At 38.7% G+C, this 19,102-nt stretch overlaps 1 protein-coding gene across 1 annotated transcript in view; it reads left to right on the top strand.

The window, feature by feature from the left end:
- Positions 1–19,102, top strand: part of SHISA9 (shisa family member 9) — a 184,576-nt gene that overhangs the window by 153,731 nt on the left and 11,743 nt on the right. The window contains exon 3 of the mRNA XM_034065634.1: positions 12,296–12,451. Within this exon, the coding sequence (XP_033921525.1) occupies positions 12,296–12,451 (156 nt within the window). The remainder of the gene's footprint in view (positions 1–12,295; positions 12,452–19,102) is intronic.

Here is a 19,102-nt window from a genome sequence, read left to right as displayed (position 1 = left end):
TGACCAATGTCAAGTACACAGCAAGAGTTACCACCTAACCATCTGTCACACTCTTGGTACAATGCCATGACTAGAAAGGCCCGTGAACACTGGAAGCTGACAAGGCTTTCAATGCCTCTTAAGTCATACAGGGGTTTAAGGATGTTTTCTTTCTGGTGAGAATGTCAAACTCTCTTAACAGGATATGTAACTTGTAGTCACACCACCTATCTGCAAGGTACCATAATAACCTCTTTGGTAGGCTGCATCATTAGAAATTATTTGCTTTAAAGAAAATGAGATGGACATCTAGCAGCTTTACATTTATTCTTACAAGATCTAGTCTACTTTGCTTGCATTATTATATTTCAAGTTTCCCTACAGAGGCCTAAAGAAACTTACATGGGCTAAAAATAAGAGTGAAGTTAGAAATATACCATATATCACCTCCAAAGATAGCATTTTCTTTTTCAAAAGCAGCTATTTGTATGATGTTCTATCTCACCTAATTTTTCCCCTGAAACTCTTGTGCATTTATTTGGATACAACAATACTATCTAAATAGAAAATAATTTGACTTTAGCAATTATTGAAATAACAATGTGGAACACATCATAACTAAGCAGCTAAATGTTAAGCTATTATTCTACAAGGCCAACTCAAATTACTGTGGCTTATATAGATGCTCGCTTATGAAAGACTTGGTGTTGATTAAAAGAGAACCATATATAGGACACCAGAGGACTTCATTTTTGTTTGATTTTTAGCTATTCAAAGCTAACATCTGAAGATCACAAGAATCAAATAATTCCTTTTAGAAGATGGTGCCTCAGCATTCACTAAAATAGTTTCAAGCAACTACCCCAAATTAAGCATCAGAAAAGCAAGGGGTCACACCTGAGGACAGAAAGGCAGATTCAAGAGCACTTAGAAAAAAAATTATAATGCGTTTCTACTCAAAGGCCCAGAATAATTCATCATGAACACTGAGTAAAAGGTCTGGAGTCCTTTAAATGCCATTATCTTAAAGAACTCCCTCAACAGATGAAGTTCTGTAAACTGTCAAAACCAAAGATGTGCTGTCAAGCCTTAAAATAGGAGAAAGAACACAATCAAAATAACTTAGTAATAATTTAATTCATTAATTAAAGGACAGGGGAGAGGAAGGGAGGAAGGAGTAGAAATCAACAGTTAATTCACGCTTCTTATAGCATTTAGTCAAAACATGGTAATGAGTAACAACTAATAGAGCTTTGTCAAAAACAAATGGAGCTAAACCTAAAAAATTTCCTTCCACAACAAAGTAACAGGCCCTTTGTATGGGGTAAAGCTGTAGATATAACAAATTTGAATTTTTAAAAATATTTCAGAATCTGTTTCTAGCAAGTAGGTAAAAAATGGTCCAAAAACTGTATTCAGAGAATAATCCACTAATGGCTCATGTTTTGGTTGTTTTTTGTTTTTAATGAAAAGATGTACTGGACAGAGTTCTGCAGGGATTTCTCATGTCTCCAATGTTGTGCAATACTTTCATTAATAAGGAGAACAGTGGGACAGAGTCTACGTACACATTAAATTTGTGGACAACACAAAACTGGAAAGAGTTTCAAAGGCCTCAAAGGACAAAATTGGAATTTGAAAGATTCCTAAAAATCCTAAAAAGCTGGGAAAATGCTGTGAAAAAACAAGGTGTATCCTATTAAATGATACATAAGGTTCTATGTATAAGAAAGACCTAAGTGAATACAGGCTAGGAATAAGACATAAAGAGCAGTCTGACACAAAAGGATTTCTGGAATTCAGGGGCTTGAAAGCAGAAATGGATCAACACCACCATGCTGATGCCAGAGAAGAAATGGTATGCTAGGGTGCATAAAGAAGTAGGGATCCTGCAAGATATGAGATATACGAGAGGATATGAAATGTCAAGCCTCAAGAGGGATATGTTCGGAAAGACTGAGTTTCTGAGACATCTAATGGTTCTCTATGACAAGCCTGAAAGCATTCTTATTCTTTAGCAGTGCAGAGACTTCCAACTGCATGAAATGCTGCATCATAAGGGATAGTAATCATCTGCTCTCCATACCCCTGGAGAATAAGAGAACTAATGGACTTCAACTGCTTTAAAGGAAATGTAAAACAAAATATAGGACAAGTTCTGTAATGATCAGGATAACACTGGACTAGCATTAGAACTGGATCAGATTATGCAGGGAGGCTGTGGAGTACCTCAGTAGGGGCTTTTAAAAACATGAGCAACATCTACCAAGGGTACAGATAATCCTCCCAGAGATGACTGTGGAATAAATGAGGTGATCTCTTGAAAAGCCAGTCATTTGTATTTTTCATGATTCTATGTAACAAGATAACATGCATCCTACTTTGTAATCAGTAAACTGCGTTATATGCTATCCTGAAGATAACAAATTATGGCTATTTCTCTTAGAACAGAACTCTAATTCTCACCAACCTTCTGAGTTCTTTCTCTGAGTTTTGTTTACTTTACCCAAACTAACTAAACAAAAACGGCACTGACATTAATAATACTTGCACACGTCTCAGAAAGAAGAGATCCATAACTGGATACTACAGCTTCACTATAGCATACTTGATATATTTTTGCCTCTGGAGAGACTCTTCTCCATTGCTGGGTCAGGTATATCAGGACAGAATGTGCCACTGGGATATGCCCAGGTGAGATACTTAGGTGAAGTGATTCTCCAGCCTCACATTAGCTGGATGATTAGCTAGTTGAGATTGTCCTCAACCTTTGCTGACCGAAGTAGAATAATGCTGAGCAACTTCCTTCCAACTTTAACTCTACCTTTACCTTAAATCTTAACTCTTCAATTGCCTTTGCTAACTATCAACATGAGTATCCTGCAGGCAATTTGTTGCACCCACAAGTTATACACAGGGGACCACTCAGTTACTGCTTGAACATACGAGCAAATAACAATGACATGAAGTAGGTAATGTGTTTGCTTTTATAATTTTTATACTGTCTTCCTTCTAAAGAGTTGATATATTGGGACAGCTGACAAACTAGTGGAATGCCTGAAGTGAGGGAATTTTAATCTTATACAATCTGCATAAAAATTGACACTTATTGGTCACCAATAACCATTATGGTAAGAGAAAACAAAAAAGGCATATAAACACTCAGAATAAATATTATGATAGGCACATTCCCATTAAGTATATTAATTGTTGGAAGGAAAGTAATTTCAGTGAAAGACAAAACTGGCAAAATAAAGAATCTGAGCTGGCTGGTACTTCTTAGCAGACTCTTTTTACTTCTGTGAAAAGGTACAAAAGTGTTTGATTTGTAAAACAACTCATGCCTTATAGGAAAAGAACATTCTGCTGGCCAAAAAAAAATCTGCTGTGTAAGTCAAATTTGCTGAATTTCTCTTTTCTTAATTTGCATAGCTAAGGATATTTGCAGTGCTCAAAGTGTGTATAACTGGTGGGTTTAATTAATTTCTCAACTCTGTTACTTGAGGCAAAAAGAGATGAAGAAAACCAGAAATGTGGGTGGGAGTGAGAACACACACTGCTCCCTGCCCTCCTGCAACTCAAGCACTGGAAATTGATATGAAAGCAGGGTCTTGGTATCTCAAGAGTTCATCTGCTTATTGCCATCTTAGAGGTTATAATCCTCCTTGTTTGTGAAGCCACAATAGGTTGCTCCAGAGATTACAACGTCTCAAATCCTATCAGAGGATTATAAGTCTGTCAGGTTGTGAGTAATTATGAAGGAAAAGTAAACTTTCAGAGGACACAAATAACCTTCATAAAAGGAGATGTGGTGCCACAGAATAAAAGTCTACATGAAAAGTCAACTTCAGACTGTAGCACTTGTGCAAAGCAAGAGCCCAGAAAATACAGCACAGAGCCCAAGGGAGATGGAAAGCAGAAGAGAGGCTTTCAGCCAGTTTAGTCACAAGGCCAGTGATATCCCACCCTCCCACCCTCTTGGATGGCAGTAAACCAGCCAACTGATTTCACAGAACTCTGCTCCTACACACTTGGAGTCTAACCAGAAACAAGGAACCCAAACCTGAAATATGATGAAGACCCCATCTCCTAAATCACTGCAAGCACAGATAATTGACCTCACAGCATCAGAGATTTTATCTAGAAGACAGTGGGGAACTTCAGTCACCACATCTTGAATTAAACTGATACACAAAGATGCTGTTGTCTCTTCTCAATTTGTAACCTGAACAGAGTTCCAAAGAACTCACAGACATAAGATTCCTATATGTGTATTCCCATGGATTTAAACGTAAACTGGCAGCATCTCATTAGTAAGGAAAATGTCCTTTTACAGGAATATTGTATATATTTTCCTGGCTGAACTCAGATGGCAGGTGACCCCCACACCTCTTTTGCCACAGTACTACCAATCTTCCTACACACCAAAGGCAGAGCACTGTGTATTTAGTGACCTGGCTCCTTGACCTTCTTCCCCATGTCCAGATGAGTGACATTATGCTCATGAATCTCCCTGCTGTAATGCTTTCTCATAAACACTGCATCCACAATAACCTTGCTCATCAGTGTCTCAAATTAGATCTACAAGGTGCTAAGAGTTACTGTGCCATCCTATCTCAGCCAATTTTCAACTTGAACCAACAGGAATTCTGGCACTAGTCAGCACTACAAACCCTGCTGATTCATAAACGCTTGCAGCAGGGGATACACTTTCACTTGCCTGTGCTCCATGCTGTCAGCACAGCCCCAGCACCACTGTGTCATAAGGAGTTTAATACCTTTTTGAGTCTGACTGTGCAACTGAAGATGTTTCTGCGTCCAGCATTTTTCTATTTTGGGGAAAAAAGCTTCTCCTCAGAAATTGCCTCAGGATGTCTATATGTGAAAGACCATGTAACCTCTGCCATGGAAGACAGCAACAGACCAAGAGGTTAATCATGTAGGAAGTGAATAGAAAACATACGGCACTATGTGTCAGTATGCCGAGAGACACTTGTACTTAGTGGCATGAAGGAGAATAAAGAGTACAGCATGTAGCATGGGACTACCTCCTACAATTGCTTGATAGGACAGGGGAAGGCACAAGACAGTATGTTTGATGACAGGCATTTACACTGTAAACTGTCACTTCCATTAAACAGAAACATTTTTTTTTTCTGGATGAAATGCCATCCCACTCATCTCAGATCCTTTTTGTGATGGTGATTAGACGGGTAGGTTGTCTGTGTTACAAGAATGTTTTTGTGATACGATGCAGAGACAGAACAGATAACTGGCTAACATAAACTGCCATGAAAAATATGTATTGTCTCAGATCTATCACATTTAGGGAAAACATGACTACTCACATGACTAGGGCATCACTGTTGAGAAAACAAAAAAGTCTGCATAGCATAAAGGACAGACTTGTAGGGATGACTTACAATACCATTATATACAGAATAATACGACTCCATGTGTTACTGAGGGTGGAACCTCATCTCAGAAACTGCATTGCAAGGGTACAAGTATTGCAAAGTGGCCACAGTAAGCTCCAAGTTTGGAAAGACTGTCAGATGGAGAAAGACTGAAAGAAGTGAAATTATTTACTTCAGAAAAGAGACAAGTATTTGAAAAGTAGGGGGGGAAATTCCATATAAAATAATGAACATTACAGAAGCTAGATTACAAGCACCTGTTCTTGCTAAAGTACAGAATCAGTTACATTGCAAGGCAGAGAAATTCAGATTGGATGATAGGAATACTTTTTCAGTGTAGGACTTGTAGTAGTCTGTGGGAAATGCTGCTGTGGAGTGCCATTAATTTAACAAGAGCTGAAATTTCATTTTATGATTATGTGGAGAACAAGACCATGCACATTTGTAACAATAAAGCAAATCAAATAGTTTAAGAAGTTTGCTGTTTTGGGGCATAATCCCTAGTGTAAGGTGTAATCACACATCTTTTAGAGAAAAAGTTGCATATAAATACCAGTGGGGCTCTTGCAGCCTCCTGTCACACATCTGCCACATGAGGGACCACACATATTAGTGTACGTTTGTATGTGCACTAACAGTGCATTATCTAATTGGTGTGTATCCTGGGTTCAGCAGTAGCAGTCATTTTTCTCCTTCTTAGTATCTGCTGCAGTGCTGTGTTTTTGACTTTCAGCATGGGAACAGCGCTGGTAACACCGATGGTTTTAGTTGTCATGTTTACTCCAACCAAGGACTTTTCAGTCTCATGTTCTGCCAGGGAGGAAAGGAAGCTGGGAGGAAGCAGACCAAAAAATAGCCAAAGAGGTATTCCATACCACAGCACGTCATGCCCAACTGGGGGCAGTTATCTGGAAGGGCTAAATCACTGCTTGGGTCGGGCTGGGTATTGGTTGGCAGGTGGTGAGTGGTTGTACTCTCTCCCCTTGTTATTTCCCTTATCATTATTATTATTGGTGGTAGCAGCAGTGGTTTATGTTATACCTTAGTTACTGGACTGTTCTTATATCAACACGTGAGAGTTACATTCCTTCCATTCTCCTCCCCATCCCTCCAGGAAGGGGGGAGGAAGGGGGAGAGGGAAGTGAGTGAGCGGCTGCATGGTTCTGAGTTACCATCTGGGCTTAAACCACGACAGTGTGCAGTCTAATTCTGATATACCAGCTGTTGCCTGGCATACTCTTGTATACTCCTGCATGCAACGGTGCCCTGGATGTAAGTATCCTTTTAAAACACAAATTGTGAACGCTCCATCCCTAGCGGTGTTCAAGGCCAGGCTGGACAGAGCCCTGGGTGGCATGGTTTAGTGTGAGGTGTCCCTGCCCATGGCAGGGGGTTTGGAACTAGATGATCTTAAGGTCCTTTCCAACCCTAACTATTCTATGATTCTATGATTCTATGCACTAGTCTTATAATAAGACACTCAAAACTCAAAACAAAGACACATTTTGGTGGCAGTGCAGTTATGGATGGGAAGGGAGCAATTTTGTACTGGTATTCTCTAATCACTCACACTCTCAGTTTTCTTAACTGTTATTTTCAATTTTAGTTAGTTCAGGCCAGTTTTTCTTCTTGAGATTCTGAAAACGCTCAGCTATTATTATATTTTGCTTTGAATTTTCCCCTTTCCCCCCTTGACTTCCAGTGTTCTTTTGTCTGTCTTGTTCTTATTCCTTTTGTATGCGTGTCTGCAGGTAGCTTTTATAGCAAAATCTCACTCTGCATTCCTACCCATCCCCACCCTCCCCTGTTTTGTTACAGCATCGCCTGTCTCATTGTTCTTTTCTTCATGCCTGTAACTGCTCATTTGCTAATAGATTCCATTCTGTGCCTATGGAGTCTTTTCATTCTTCTTCTTCTTCTTCAAGCACCGAATCACTGACTCCACTGCCACAGAAATGAGTGAATCCCCAGGCCACGACAGAAAAGGTTTCTCACTCCCAAGGCTGAAGAGGAGAAGAATAGTGGCTGAGCTTAAGGGATGTTCATGGCAGGTTGTCGGCTCATAGTGAACAAGCTTATTATTGCTAGCAGCCTACTGACATATGTTCCTTTAACCTAAGTATTTCCCATAATCCTGGCAGCTCCTTGACAAGAATAATCAAACTAGGTGAGCAGCACAATATATTCCACTGACAGTGCAGAAAACAGAACAAACAAAAAGTTTTGAGACTTTTACCTTGTCTTATCACGTTCATACCCAAGGTATGTCAGGTGTTTCATCTTTGTTTCTTATTTGTATTTAGTAATGGCTAAGATGCTCGTTCTTTGATTTATGAATGAAGAGTGTAAATTAGATATAAAATCATCTTAATTGGATAGAGTGCAGCATAACTACAGCAACCAACTACATTATTGTTGTCACTGTGATACACACAAAGTAACCCCACAATTCACAATCAAGTAGAGGGGGAAACACTCAAAAAAAAAAAAAAACATTTTCACTTGAAAAATGCAGCAAGCTGTTACCTGTGACATCTGTATACAAGTTTCAATTGCACAGGCTGAGCAATAAGTCAAGATTAACACAGAGATATGGTAATGATGAGTCTTCATCAACTACTAGAACTGTGACCAGAAGCCGATGCCTGAGCCATTTAGAAGGCTGGGATGTAAAACCTGTCTGTCTCATTTCCGCACAGCAGGCATCTAGCTTTTGTGGGGTGAGCTCTAGCATGCTTTTTTAAAATCCTATTTTGGATCTGGGTGTTGGAAGACAGAAAGCAAACCACTAATAATTTGTCCAGAATTACTCCTCAAAGCCTTGGGAGGGTAGAAATCAGCCTGGCATCCTATTTCTTTGCTTCAGCAGAAAATAAGAAAGATTGTGAATACCGCAGGTTTTTGACAGTAACACCAGTGCCAATCCAGTCTGTTTCTGCTAGAAGCTGTGGCACAAACAGTTTGTTGACTCTCTGTAAAGTTCATATTCTCTGTCTTTTAAAAAATAAATACATAAATTGGCAGTGGCACCTTGCAGCTGGTTATATGGAATACTGTGCCTATAATGTACCGGTGACAGGGTGCCAAAAGTACTGTATCAGCACAGCAACAGCTTTCAGTTTAAAGTTGCTCCCACTCCATGAAACCAGCTATTTGCAAATAGCAATCACAGAGTATCTGGTTTAGAAGTAGAAAATACCTAACTTGGCACTAGAGGTCAGTGATAATGCTAGTAGGGATTTTTCTCGCTAAACTTTCTTCCTATTGAAACCACTCCCTTGTATCCCAAAATGCTTTAAATAATCCAATAGACTACTATTTGCTCCCCAAAATTTAACATTTATTTTTATCGAATTTTAGAAAAAAAAGATAAATTCTCAAATTGGAAAATCTCACATTTCACAGAGAGATCTTGAGAAGCCCTTGTAGACAAATTTATTTCCTGAGAGAATTCCTATTCAGTATTGCTGAGACCAAACCACTATTTATAAGTATAACACAACCCTGACAAGGCCAATGCCTTTTTTAGTTACAAATGTAGATTGCCAGAGTACGTAAGTCCTGTTTTAAACCTCCTTGTTGCTCACAGCAAGCCTGGACTCTCCACAGTGGTTAAACTTACGCTCCCCATCCCCATGTGCGCTGCAGGATTTGCATTATACCACTGTACTACAATCATAAGCATTTCCAAAATAGCATCCAAATATAAGTGAATTTACCCATCATCACTACCTTAAATACATGGGGAGAAAACAACATACTGATATTTTCCATTTGGAATTCTCCCCAAAAGTGCCATTTGCTCACCTCTAGAAACCCAAAGCTAAGGAATCAGATCACACAGTTCAGTGACCTTGCAAACAAATGCAACATTCACTGGTTACAGTTAGACTAAAACTTGGTATGATTCAGATTTAGGCAAATGTATGTATCAGGCTGAGATTTTCCTTTTAGGCCCTGGGAGTCTGCTCCAATGGGATTATCTTTATAAAGAGGAACTGTTCTTCAATATAGTTCAGTGCACTTTGCCAGAGTTTGGCCTTTTGCTTAATTTACTCTGTGCAAATGGCTAACTGAATGAGTAATTTGAACTGTCTTCTATGTGATGACTTAGTCTTGTGTAAGCATCTGGGTATGAGTGAGGGGCATCGTGCAGTCACTGCAGCAATGAAAGAATGGTTGTCATTAATTGCTTGAAATTCATAATTCAGGAGACTTCTGGGTTTTTAACAAGACAAAAGAGCAAAGATGATATGGAAATGGAAAAAACGTTTCTTTACATCTTCACAAACACTCAAAGAACCAAACCCAGCAACACAGTCTGCCAGGGAAAGACCTGGACAAAACCCAAGTACACAGAATTCATTTTCCCTAGTACATTTCTGGGGTAACTTTCTTCATTACATTTCAAAAGATGATTGAGTAAAAATTACAGGTCTAAATAAGATACGTAGCTAAAAAAGCAGTAGAACAAACCAGTTATGGTTAACTATACCTTATTTACTTTGGTTTTGCAAGTCTCCACAGCTGCAAGTCACTTTGACAGCATAGAAATACTGGTGCATACAATAATTTCATCACAGTGAAATCATGATGTTTTGACAGATGGAATAATAAGAATTGCCACAAGGGAACTTCATAGTAGTAGCATCTATGAAGTGCTGATTTAGCTCTACTCAGAAAACAAAATTAGTGGATGTAGTGGAAAAAGATTGATCCCTTCCTTACATTATAGGTCCCACCCATGCTGGTGTCTTTAGAGCTGCCCTGTTACCTGGCTGTGCTACATTCCTCCTCAAATGTACTTGTAGATGCAACCAGAAAAGAGAGATAGTGGGAAAATATGGATGGTTTGGAAAGAGTGGTCAGCTATTTCATGGTTCAAGCCACTAGAGTAAGAGACTTTCCTCAGCTGTACTCTAGAGACAGAATGGGAACAGAATAGGATTTCAGGAATTCTTGCTCTAAGATCAAGACTTAGTTCCATCAGACATGCCAGTACTATAGCTGAACAGAAACTTGCTGAGAGCTTCTGTTTATTAGAAAATAGCAATTCATTAAAATGACAACACTTTCTGTGAAAGGGTTGACTTAATAAACTTACCCTTTCAAGGTAAACCTATCAAAAAGGATTCAAAAAGTGTTCCTATACTTTTTGGAGGAACTCTGAATGGAAATGTTTCTGGGTTTCAATCCAGAATAACATTTCTTTTTTTTTAAAGGGAGCCAAATTATTTATATATTATAATTTTGAAATCATAACAAAATGTTTCTCCTGATCGGACACAATATTTGAAAAAAAAATCAACTTCAGATTTGATTCGTTTGTTAAAAGAAAACAAGCTTACAGAAAAACTTTTTTCTTATGGGAAGATCATTTCTCATTCAGCTCTACCTACTACCTACAATCAGTTTGTTCCAACCAGTACGAATAAGAAGAACCAGTGTTACTAGATGGGAGTACTTCTACTGTTTCTCTGGAGTGCCCTCATGATCTATTTATGCATGTATAAGGTAGAAGGATGTAATCACGTTGCTCTGCACAGGCAAGGGCAGCCTCAGCCTGCACAGCAGGGGCTGCACCAGGTAGCAACAATGGTAAAGAAGAAAGTTAAAAACACCTCAGGATTCCTTTTGTATGCCAGCAGTAAATGTGCTAACTGTCTTCAGAGCATGCTCATGCATTCAGTTGCATTAATGAGCTACACAAAGCCAAGTGGCTCAATTCCCTTAAAATCCCAGCAAACTACAGGAATATTTGGCTCCTGCCAGACCCTGGGGGCCCTTGGGAGTGGTCCATTCACTCCATCACCATAAGTCTTCTTTCCCTTAAGTGCACAGCTTTCTCTCTACATTATCATACGGCACTGCTTGATGCTGTGGGAGTTACTGTATTGTCACAATTCTGAACCATGGTTTCATTGCAAGAGAAAAATGCACTCATCTGTGATTTCGTAAGCCATGATAAGGTTCTAGGATTGACAATCAGCTTCAAATAGTTCAAATACACAGCCTGGAAAAAGACTCCGCAAAAAAAAGATATGCTGACCATCCTGAAAACTGTTGAAATTTAGGTTTACAAACTGAGTGCAGCGTACAATTCAGGCCAAACTTTTTAGAGACTGGAATCAAACACCAATAACAACTAATAAATTGTGACACATCCTGTACAGTATTCATGCTATATTCTCTACTATAAAATCAACTCCAGAATGGATATGGGGTGAGTGCTGTGATGGACCTGTACATAAGCAGTAATTAGCTCCTGCTTTTAGTTTTGTCTGCTACAGAAAATGTCATCTTGTGATTCCATGATACTGTTTCTGTCATGGAAAAGGAGAAAACATAAGGATAATGCTTGAGCTTTGAAGAATTTACCTAATGATGGTCATTAGCCAAAATTGCACTTTCTACACTGTGGGGCATGTCTACAGAACGCAATATAATGCTGTGCAAATAACCAAGCTGATTCTGGTATTAAAAGCTTATATACAGCAGCTGCCTGATTAAATCAGCCTGGCTATTCAACTGCAGGAGACAGTAATACTACTGCCCTGTATTCAAGTCAGCTCAGAATAAAATTAAAGTTTTGGGTTGTATCCTAATGCTGCAGCAAATTCAGTCTTTATGTTGGTGTTCAATTGTTATGAAAACCTATTTTTTAGTTCCAAGGTAATAGTTTTTATACAACAGTTAACAGATATTGATACAATCATATGTCAACCTTTAATGTCATTAACTGAAGTACAGGTTTGCTGTACTCAAAATCCCACTTCATAGTAAATAGTGGTTTGTTTCATTAAATCTCATGATTCAGTCTAAACTATGCTGAATAATGATGTTAAAACCCCAAGACTGGTTTATTTTTTCTTAATGCTTGTTTGTTTTCTTTAATACAGATGCACCACAGATGAATAATGTCATGCCAACATCTCCCCTCCTTCCTCAGATGGCACATCAACATTCGTATCCCAGCCTGGGACAGATCACAAACCCATATGAGCAACAGCCCCCAGGCAAAGAGCTTAACAAGTACGCCTCTCTAAAAGCAGTTGGTAAGTAAGCAACATGATGCATGACTTTTCCTTCAGAGCAGCATGTTGTATTTGCTGTTGTCAGCTGACATTCTGCTTCAAAGTGAAAAACAGTCTTGCTTATCTAGACTAATTCCAGACAGAATTTCATACAGAATACCATGTTAGTTAGAAGTGTAAGAGAATTACACGTAAGTATTTGTGATCACATGCAGGTAGTTAGAAATGCACCCAAAACACCTCCATACCTACTGTACACCATTCATTGGCAGGGTTCACCTCATACATGCACAGTGTTAAACCTGAGTTCTTTATGCCCTGAATATACCTCCCTATGCATTTCAGTATGTATTTTCTATACCTATCTCAACAAATGAGAGAGAAAAACATCAGATGCATTGCAAATGTAAAGTATATAATTTAGACACCTGCTAACTACTTCCCAAAAGAGAAGGTACTTGTACATTTCTGAAATAAGAGCTTTCCCATTTTCTGCAAGATGTGCATAGTAGGTCACTGGAGGAATGTTCTGAGGCCGCATGGTTTTAAACAAGTACTGCATCAGAAAATTCCTAATAAAGATCACAGTGTGATCAGACTATTTCCTGCAACTGATTAATATCATACTATGATTTTAAACAAAGAAGGGAAGATCCTCAAAGAAAGAGTTATGGCGGGGGAAAGGACAACACTGGAGAAAGATGTCAATATAATTTTCCTGTTGGAAGTATAAGTTAGTAATACATGTCAGTGGCTGTAAATACTTGCTCACACTATATGAAGACAGAAAGCCTTTATCACCTTATGTTTCAGGCCCTTCTAGGCAACACTAAATTACAAACTGGGGGGATGTATTCATAGCTTCTCACTAGCCCTTGCTCAGCTTACACATATGGATGTTAACATCATTCCCCCTGAATTTTGAGCAGTATCACACTGCCTATTTCCAGACGGAGCTATTTAGCTCAGAAAGACCTCAGAATAGCTGAGAACATTCTGACTTAGTAATCTAGTATTCATCATGCTGGAAAAAAATTCCATCACAAGCTGACATTCCTTTATCTGAACTTCAGGATAGCAGGCCTCTAACAAAATGTATATTGAAGCCCCATCTCAAATAGTTTGGTTTTGCTTCATCTGGCTGGCTTTGATTGTTGCAAGTAGAATTTTTAAACCTGTTTGTAAAAGACAAGGGTTAATTCTGCTGAATTCTGAGTTCAGACAGAGTAGCTTTATAATCTGTTCTTCAAAAGGTGATACTGTGTAATGATGTGGTGATTGTCACATATTTATGCACTGATATCAGCCTTCTTTTTCAGATGTCAATTTAGGTCAAGCCACTCATCAAAGCTAAAAGGTACTTAAGCATAATAAAATGAGAGATGAAACACTTAAAAGAACCTTCTCTCGCCTGCCCAAAAGCCACTGAATGTACTTGGTTTTTTTTAATTATTAAATTAGAATGTAGATGTTGCTTGGGTGTCTGACTACAAGTTTTTAAAGCATCTAGATTATAACCATACAGTTAAATCAACCTTGAAAGATTGTGCACTTCCATTCCAGAAGTTGTGTAAAGCCTCTCAGAATCTTAAACTAAATTAAACATAACTTGCAGGGACATTTTCTTCCAGGAACACTGTACCATCTTCCTATACTTTCCCCCTATGCTTCCTTTCTGCTCCCTCCTGCTCCCCCTCCCTGCTCCCAGAGCTTTCAGCAGAAAACAGTAGAGATTTTGAAACTGTGATACACTCACCCCTTCTGCCTGGAGCAAGAATTAAATATGCTCAGTTTATAACCACTTTCAGACTCTGAAGGCCACAATTCCTCCTAAGGGATGCTTTTTGAGTACATCGCAAGATCACAAAGAGGTTTTTCCATAATGCAAGCCAGGTTTGTGTTTGTGACCAAGCTGATATCAAGCTACCCAGACCACACATTGCAAAGTCCAGTTTGGCTTTATGAGACTTGTGAGAGAAAATAGCAACCAGCCTACATCAGGCCTACCAATACAGTTTTCACCTGACAACATCTTTTGAACAAACAGACATAGACTGAGTTCACCCTGACCTGGTATTCATGTCACAGGGCAATTGCATTTTCAGATGCTAACTTTGAGTCGCATTTACTCATCCTCATAGCAGGTTAATGAATGACTGTAGTGCATTTTCCTTTGCATTCATTGATAGTGGCTTGAGGATGGATTTATTTGTCACAACAGAAATGTAATAAAAGATGTGTTCTATATTCAGCCATGTGTTTGAGACAAATCATATGCATTTAAGTGCTCTTACACTGAGTGATCCCATTGATGGCTGTAGTGCACTTAATTCCCTTCTTTAAGGAGGAGAGAGTGGAGGAGGAAGCATTCCTATTGCTCTGTAGCAACTGTAGCTATACTACATTAATATCAGTCATTATAATGTGTCCATGAGTGGCAAGAAGTTTAGATAACTGAAAAAGGGATGCTTTACCAGAGGCAGTATTAAATTAATTTCCACACAGCTGCTTTCTTCTGGATTACAGATGTCCTAAAAATTTGTCTCTCTAATTTTAGAAGTGAGCTACTCATCCCTCAGTGACTGGATGCTGTGAAAATTCAGTTCATAGAAATGAAGCAAGTCACAGTGATCTTGATCATGTTCAGGATCTGTATTAAATTCAGCACCTAGGACTCAAGCACTTGTGAAAACAAGAGACACAATGCCATTGCTACTAATTTGCATTGAAGCAAACATATTAATTTGCATTTGTACTGAAAGAGAATGACCAATACCTTGTTACTAGGCAAAGTTGACTCCTAGGATGCTATTTTAAAGCTACAGCCTAGACTTCAAGTCATAAAGCCAAGCAGAGTGCAATTTGAAGTAGGACTGTTCATGCATGTATGCAATGCAGCGTGTGCATTGGGAGTGTCTGATTCAGCACAATGGGGGAGAACAGAGTTAAAAGACCAATGTGGTTTTATTATATTTAAAATGCAAAATATTTTTATGTGAACCAGTTCAAACTCCACAGCAAAACCCGTACTCAGTGGAAGAGGATATTTTCCTCATTGTTAGGAATTTATTTGTTGCAGCCTTCAGAATTTCTTAAGCACTGACCAGCGGCTACTGACCAAATTCACCTTTTCCTGTTACTGTCTACTGGCATTTACATGTCTGAATGATTTGAGGACATTCTGTGCCTATCTTCTATTCTCTCATGAGTGCTTGGAGTACAAACAAGGTAATGGTGAGGTGAGATTTACTTACTGTTTTCCTCACTGCACCAGAATTTCGCTTTCCTTATGCATATATTAACAGATACACCACCAGGGAATAATCAGAAGAAGACAGAGGACCCCTTGGAAATGAGTCAAAGAAACATACTTCTCAAAAGAACAGATAAGCAGTCAATCCATCTGCCAGTATCTCTAGCCTATCTGACTGATAAGTGCACTCTGTTCATCCATTATTTGTCCATTTTTGAGCCAGAGAATCTTTTTTAACAGTGCCAAATTTGTCCCACCAAAGAATGTGCTTTTGCAGTGGTTGATTATTTATGTGAAAAGTGCAAAAAGAGGTTTTTCTGCATAAATTATTCTTATTTCCAGTTCATCAACCATGTTTCTACTCCATGCTCAAATGGTTATTGCTCACCTAAGCAATCCTGACATGCCTAAAGCTACAAGTGGATGAGGATCTTATATGTGAACACCTTCATGAAATTCAAGTCCCAGGACATACAAAGGTAGCTCATCACAAATTTTTATACACATCATTTAGACACATTCAGAAAGCATGAACAATCCCACTTCAAGCTGCACTCTGCTAAGCTGTAAAAACTGGAGTCCATCTTGTTGCTTAATAAGTTTCCTAGAGCTCAAATGTGCCTCACTATCCTGCAGTATTAGCTGTATTTATTCAGGGCAATTTTTCTGCAAGCCTGGCTCAGCAACAGTTAATTTTCTTGCCTAAGTTTCAAGGAGTGCAAAGTGACCAAAGTTCTTTAGGGCCTTTTGGAAAAATTAATAAAATACCACAGACCCAACTTTCCAAAGCTGCCAGAGGGGTGCATAAGACATATATGTGCATACCGAGAATACAAGTATATCTACAGCTTAACACAATTATATTTTACATTTCTTTCATAAATTTTCTTCTTCCTCTCTCCCTCCACACACAGACCCTTAGGGAACTGACTGGGCAGGACTTACGAAGAGGTAATTCAGTTTACTGAAACTAAGACCCAGAAAGCCTTCAGTAATACTGGTAGTCTCCTGTGGGATAAAATCAGATCTAACTGACTGGATATAGTGAACCTAGAAGAAGGATATAATTGGCAGCAGACTCACCATCACATACGTGAGACTATAGCTCCTAGCATTACTTGAAGCTTCACAGTTCTTTGATCCCAAAGGAAATGTTAGACAGTGTTCCAGCTCTGCTTGCAGCTGCAGAACTCCAAAGATTCTGCAAATCTGACATTCAAAGAATAAATATCTCCTCTTTAGGTCACTGTTTCTATGTAGAAAATATTGTGGCCGCAAGTGCCATATGGAAACATCTTCCAAAAGGTGAAGCATGTGAGAAAACTGATTTGTCCTTCACATCTACATACACAGAAGGATACAAAGGGGAAGATCACCATAAGGTTAAGACTTTGAATCATTCTCCTGTCTAATGTGAAATTTGGTAGTGCCTTCTCTTAAGCTTCAGATCTTCATTTTCATAGAAATAAGTGCAACTCTATTCTGATGCAAGATCGGTCTCATGAGAATAGAAGTGACTTCACAACTGCCCCATAAGAATCTGATACCTATCTCACCAGAAGAGGAGATTCTGTACTGTTCCCTATTGTGCTCTGAGCTGGAAAGAAATACTGTAGTTAGAAAAATGGAAACATCCAACAGGGAAAAAGGCCTGCTCTTCCATTCACAGGGGTTGAAATAGTCCACTGTTGGAATTAAAACTACAGGATTACTGGACGTACTATGATTGTGGTACTTTACTTCACTATACCAACCCCGCTGTTACAGTGACAGGTAAATATCCACATTTCTTTATAATGCTTAAAAAGCAATTGTGCTTTCATTTCAAGGAGTAAAGAAATTTTCAGCTACTACTTCCATAAGCAGTTGCGCAAAAATGGGTTTAAAAAATCTGGGACATGGGAGTAGCTCCCTGTATTTAACACCATGCAAACAGGAAAGTACAGATTAATGCATCACTTGTCATATTCAGAGGGTGATTCAGTTAATTATTTCATATATCTAGAGGTATGTTCCATTACATGGGTAATGCTAGTCTGGGCAATCTACCTGATTCAACAATGGAACTATGGACCTCAAGGAAGTATAACATGAAAGCTTGGTATCTTTTTAACATTGTAATTGACTTAGGCCAGATTTTGAGCATTCATTTGTTAAGGAAATCTTTCATACTTTAATCCTTGCTTCTCCTTCAGGCACAGGATAAAAGCCAAGGAGGAGCCAGCTCCATCTCACCACCTCACTGCTGGCACTGTTCCCCCAGCCTTTCCATTGCCCACCCAGATGCAAAGCCAGTGCCGCTGGTTCTAACTTCCTCTCTGCTGAGACCCCCCCATCCCTGCTTCACATCCTGCTCAGTGCATGCAGACTTTCAAGAGCTTTTCTTGCTTCCCCTAAATCATTTAATTGCTTTCTCTGTTATTTACCATACTGGCTTCTGATACCCACAGGCACTCTGTCATAAGTAAATAAAAAGTGCTTGGAGAGACTTGATCAAAATATTTTTTCCTATTTTATCATCCAGCATTCATTTCTTCTTTTAGTGTGGTAACCATATTTTAATTATGAATATGTTGTTTTGTGGAAAGGCTTACTATCTTGAGCAAGATCATCTGCATTGCTGACATTCTTTTACAGCCTTTCAAAAGAAAAGACATTTTCATATAAAATCAAATAGTTTTAAAATCAAATTAAATTAATTCAATAATTTGGGTGATATTCTAAGGCTGGGGAATTCCGCTGTAAGCAATCAGACATCCAAGCAGCTTTTGCCCATACCACCCTTTTGCAAATACATGGAGCTGGGAGAGGGTAACACTTTTGGGATACATGGGTCATAGCAGAAACAATATCTAGGCTGATGGGAGGAAACTGCAAATAGTCCTTCTTTTACAAGAAGCAGTTTTAACACCAGAATAAGATGCTCTCAAAGATTTCTATCTATGTGTCTCATTTTTAAGACTTTAGCAGCACATTGAACTTGTGAAAGAAAGGAAATCTCACCTTTAGGTGCATTTAGTTGAGGCTTATTTTCAGGATTTTTTAGTTTCTGGGTTGGAATCACACCTAGGGAATTTGTTTTTTTCTGAATTTTGTCCACTAAATGGTCTTATGATGAAGACTATTTATAAGGAACTATTAAATTCTTAACCTATTTTTCATGCCAAAATAGCAAATTTAAATCTGTGCATCCTTAAGTCTCATTCTTGAAATTAATATTCTTTCCACCCATGATCTCTACAGTAGATCTCCTACAATGGAGAAACAGCTATTTTATCTTGCTACCAGCATTTCATGTGAAAATGAAACCCTCACCAGTAAAGTTCATATTATAAACGCCACTTCACAATTCATCAGTTATACATTACAGAGAACTCAAATCCTTCCACTAAAAATTAGGTTGGTTCTCTGGAAACCAG

This window comes from Melopsittacus undulatus, chromosome 8, assembly GCF_012275295.1.
Source record: "Melopsittacus undulatus isolate bMelUnd1 chromosome 8, bMelUnd1.mat.Z, whole genome shotgun sequence".
NCBI lineage: Eukaryota > Metazoa > Chordata > Aves > Psittaciformes > Psittaculidae > Melopsittacus > Melopsittacus undulatus.
This window is presented reverse-complemented; position numbering and strand designations above follow the sequence as displayed.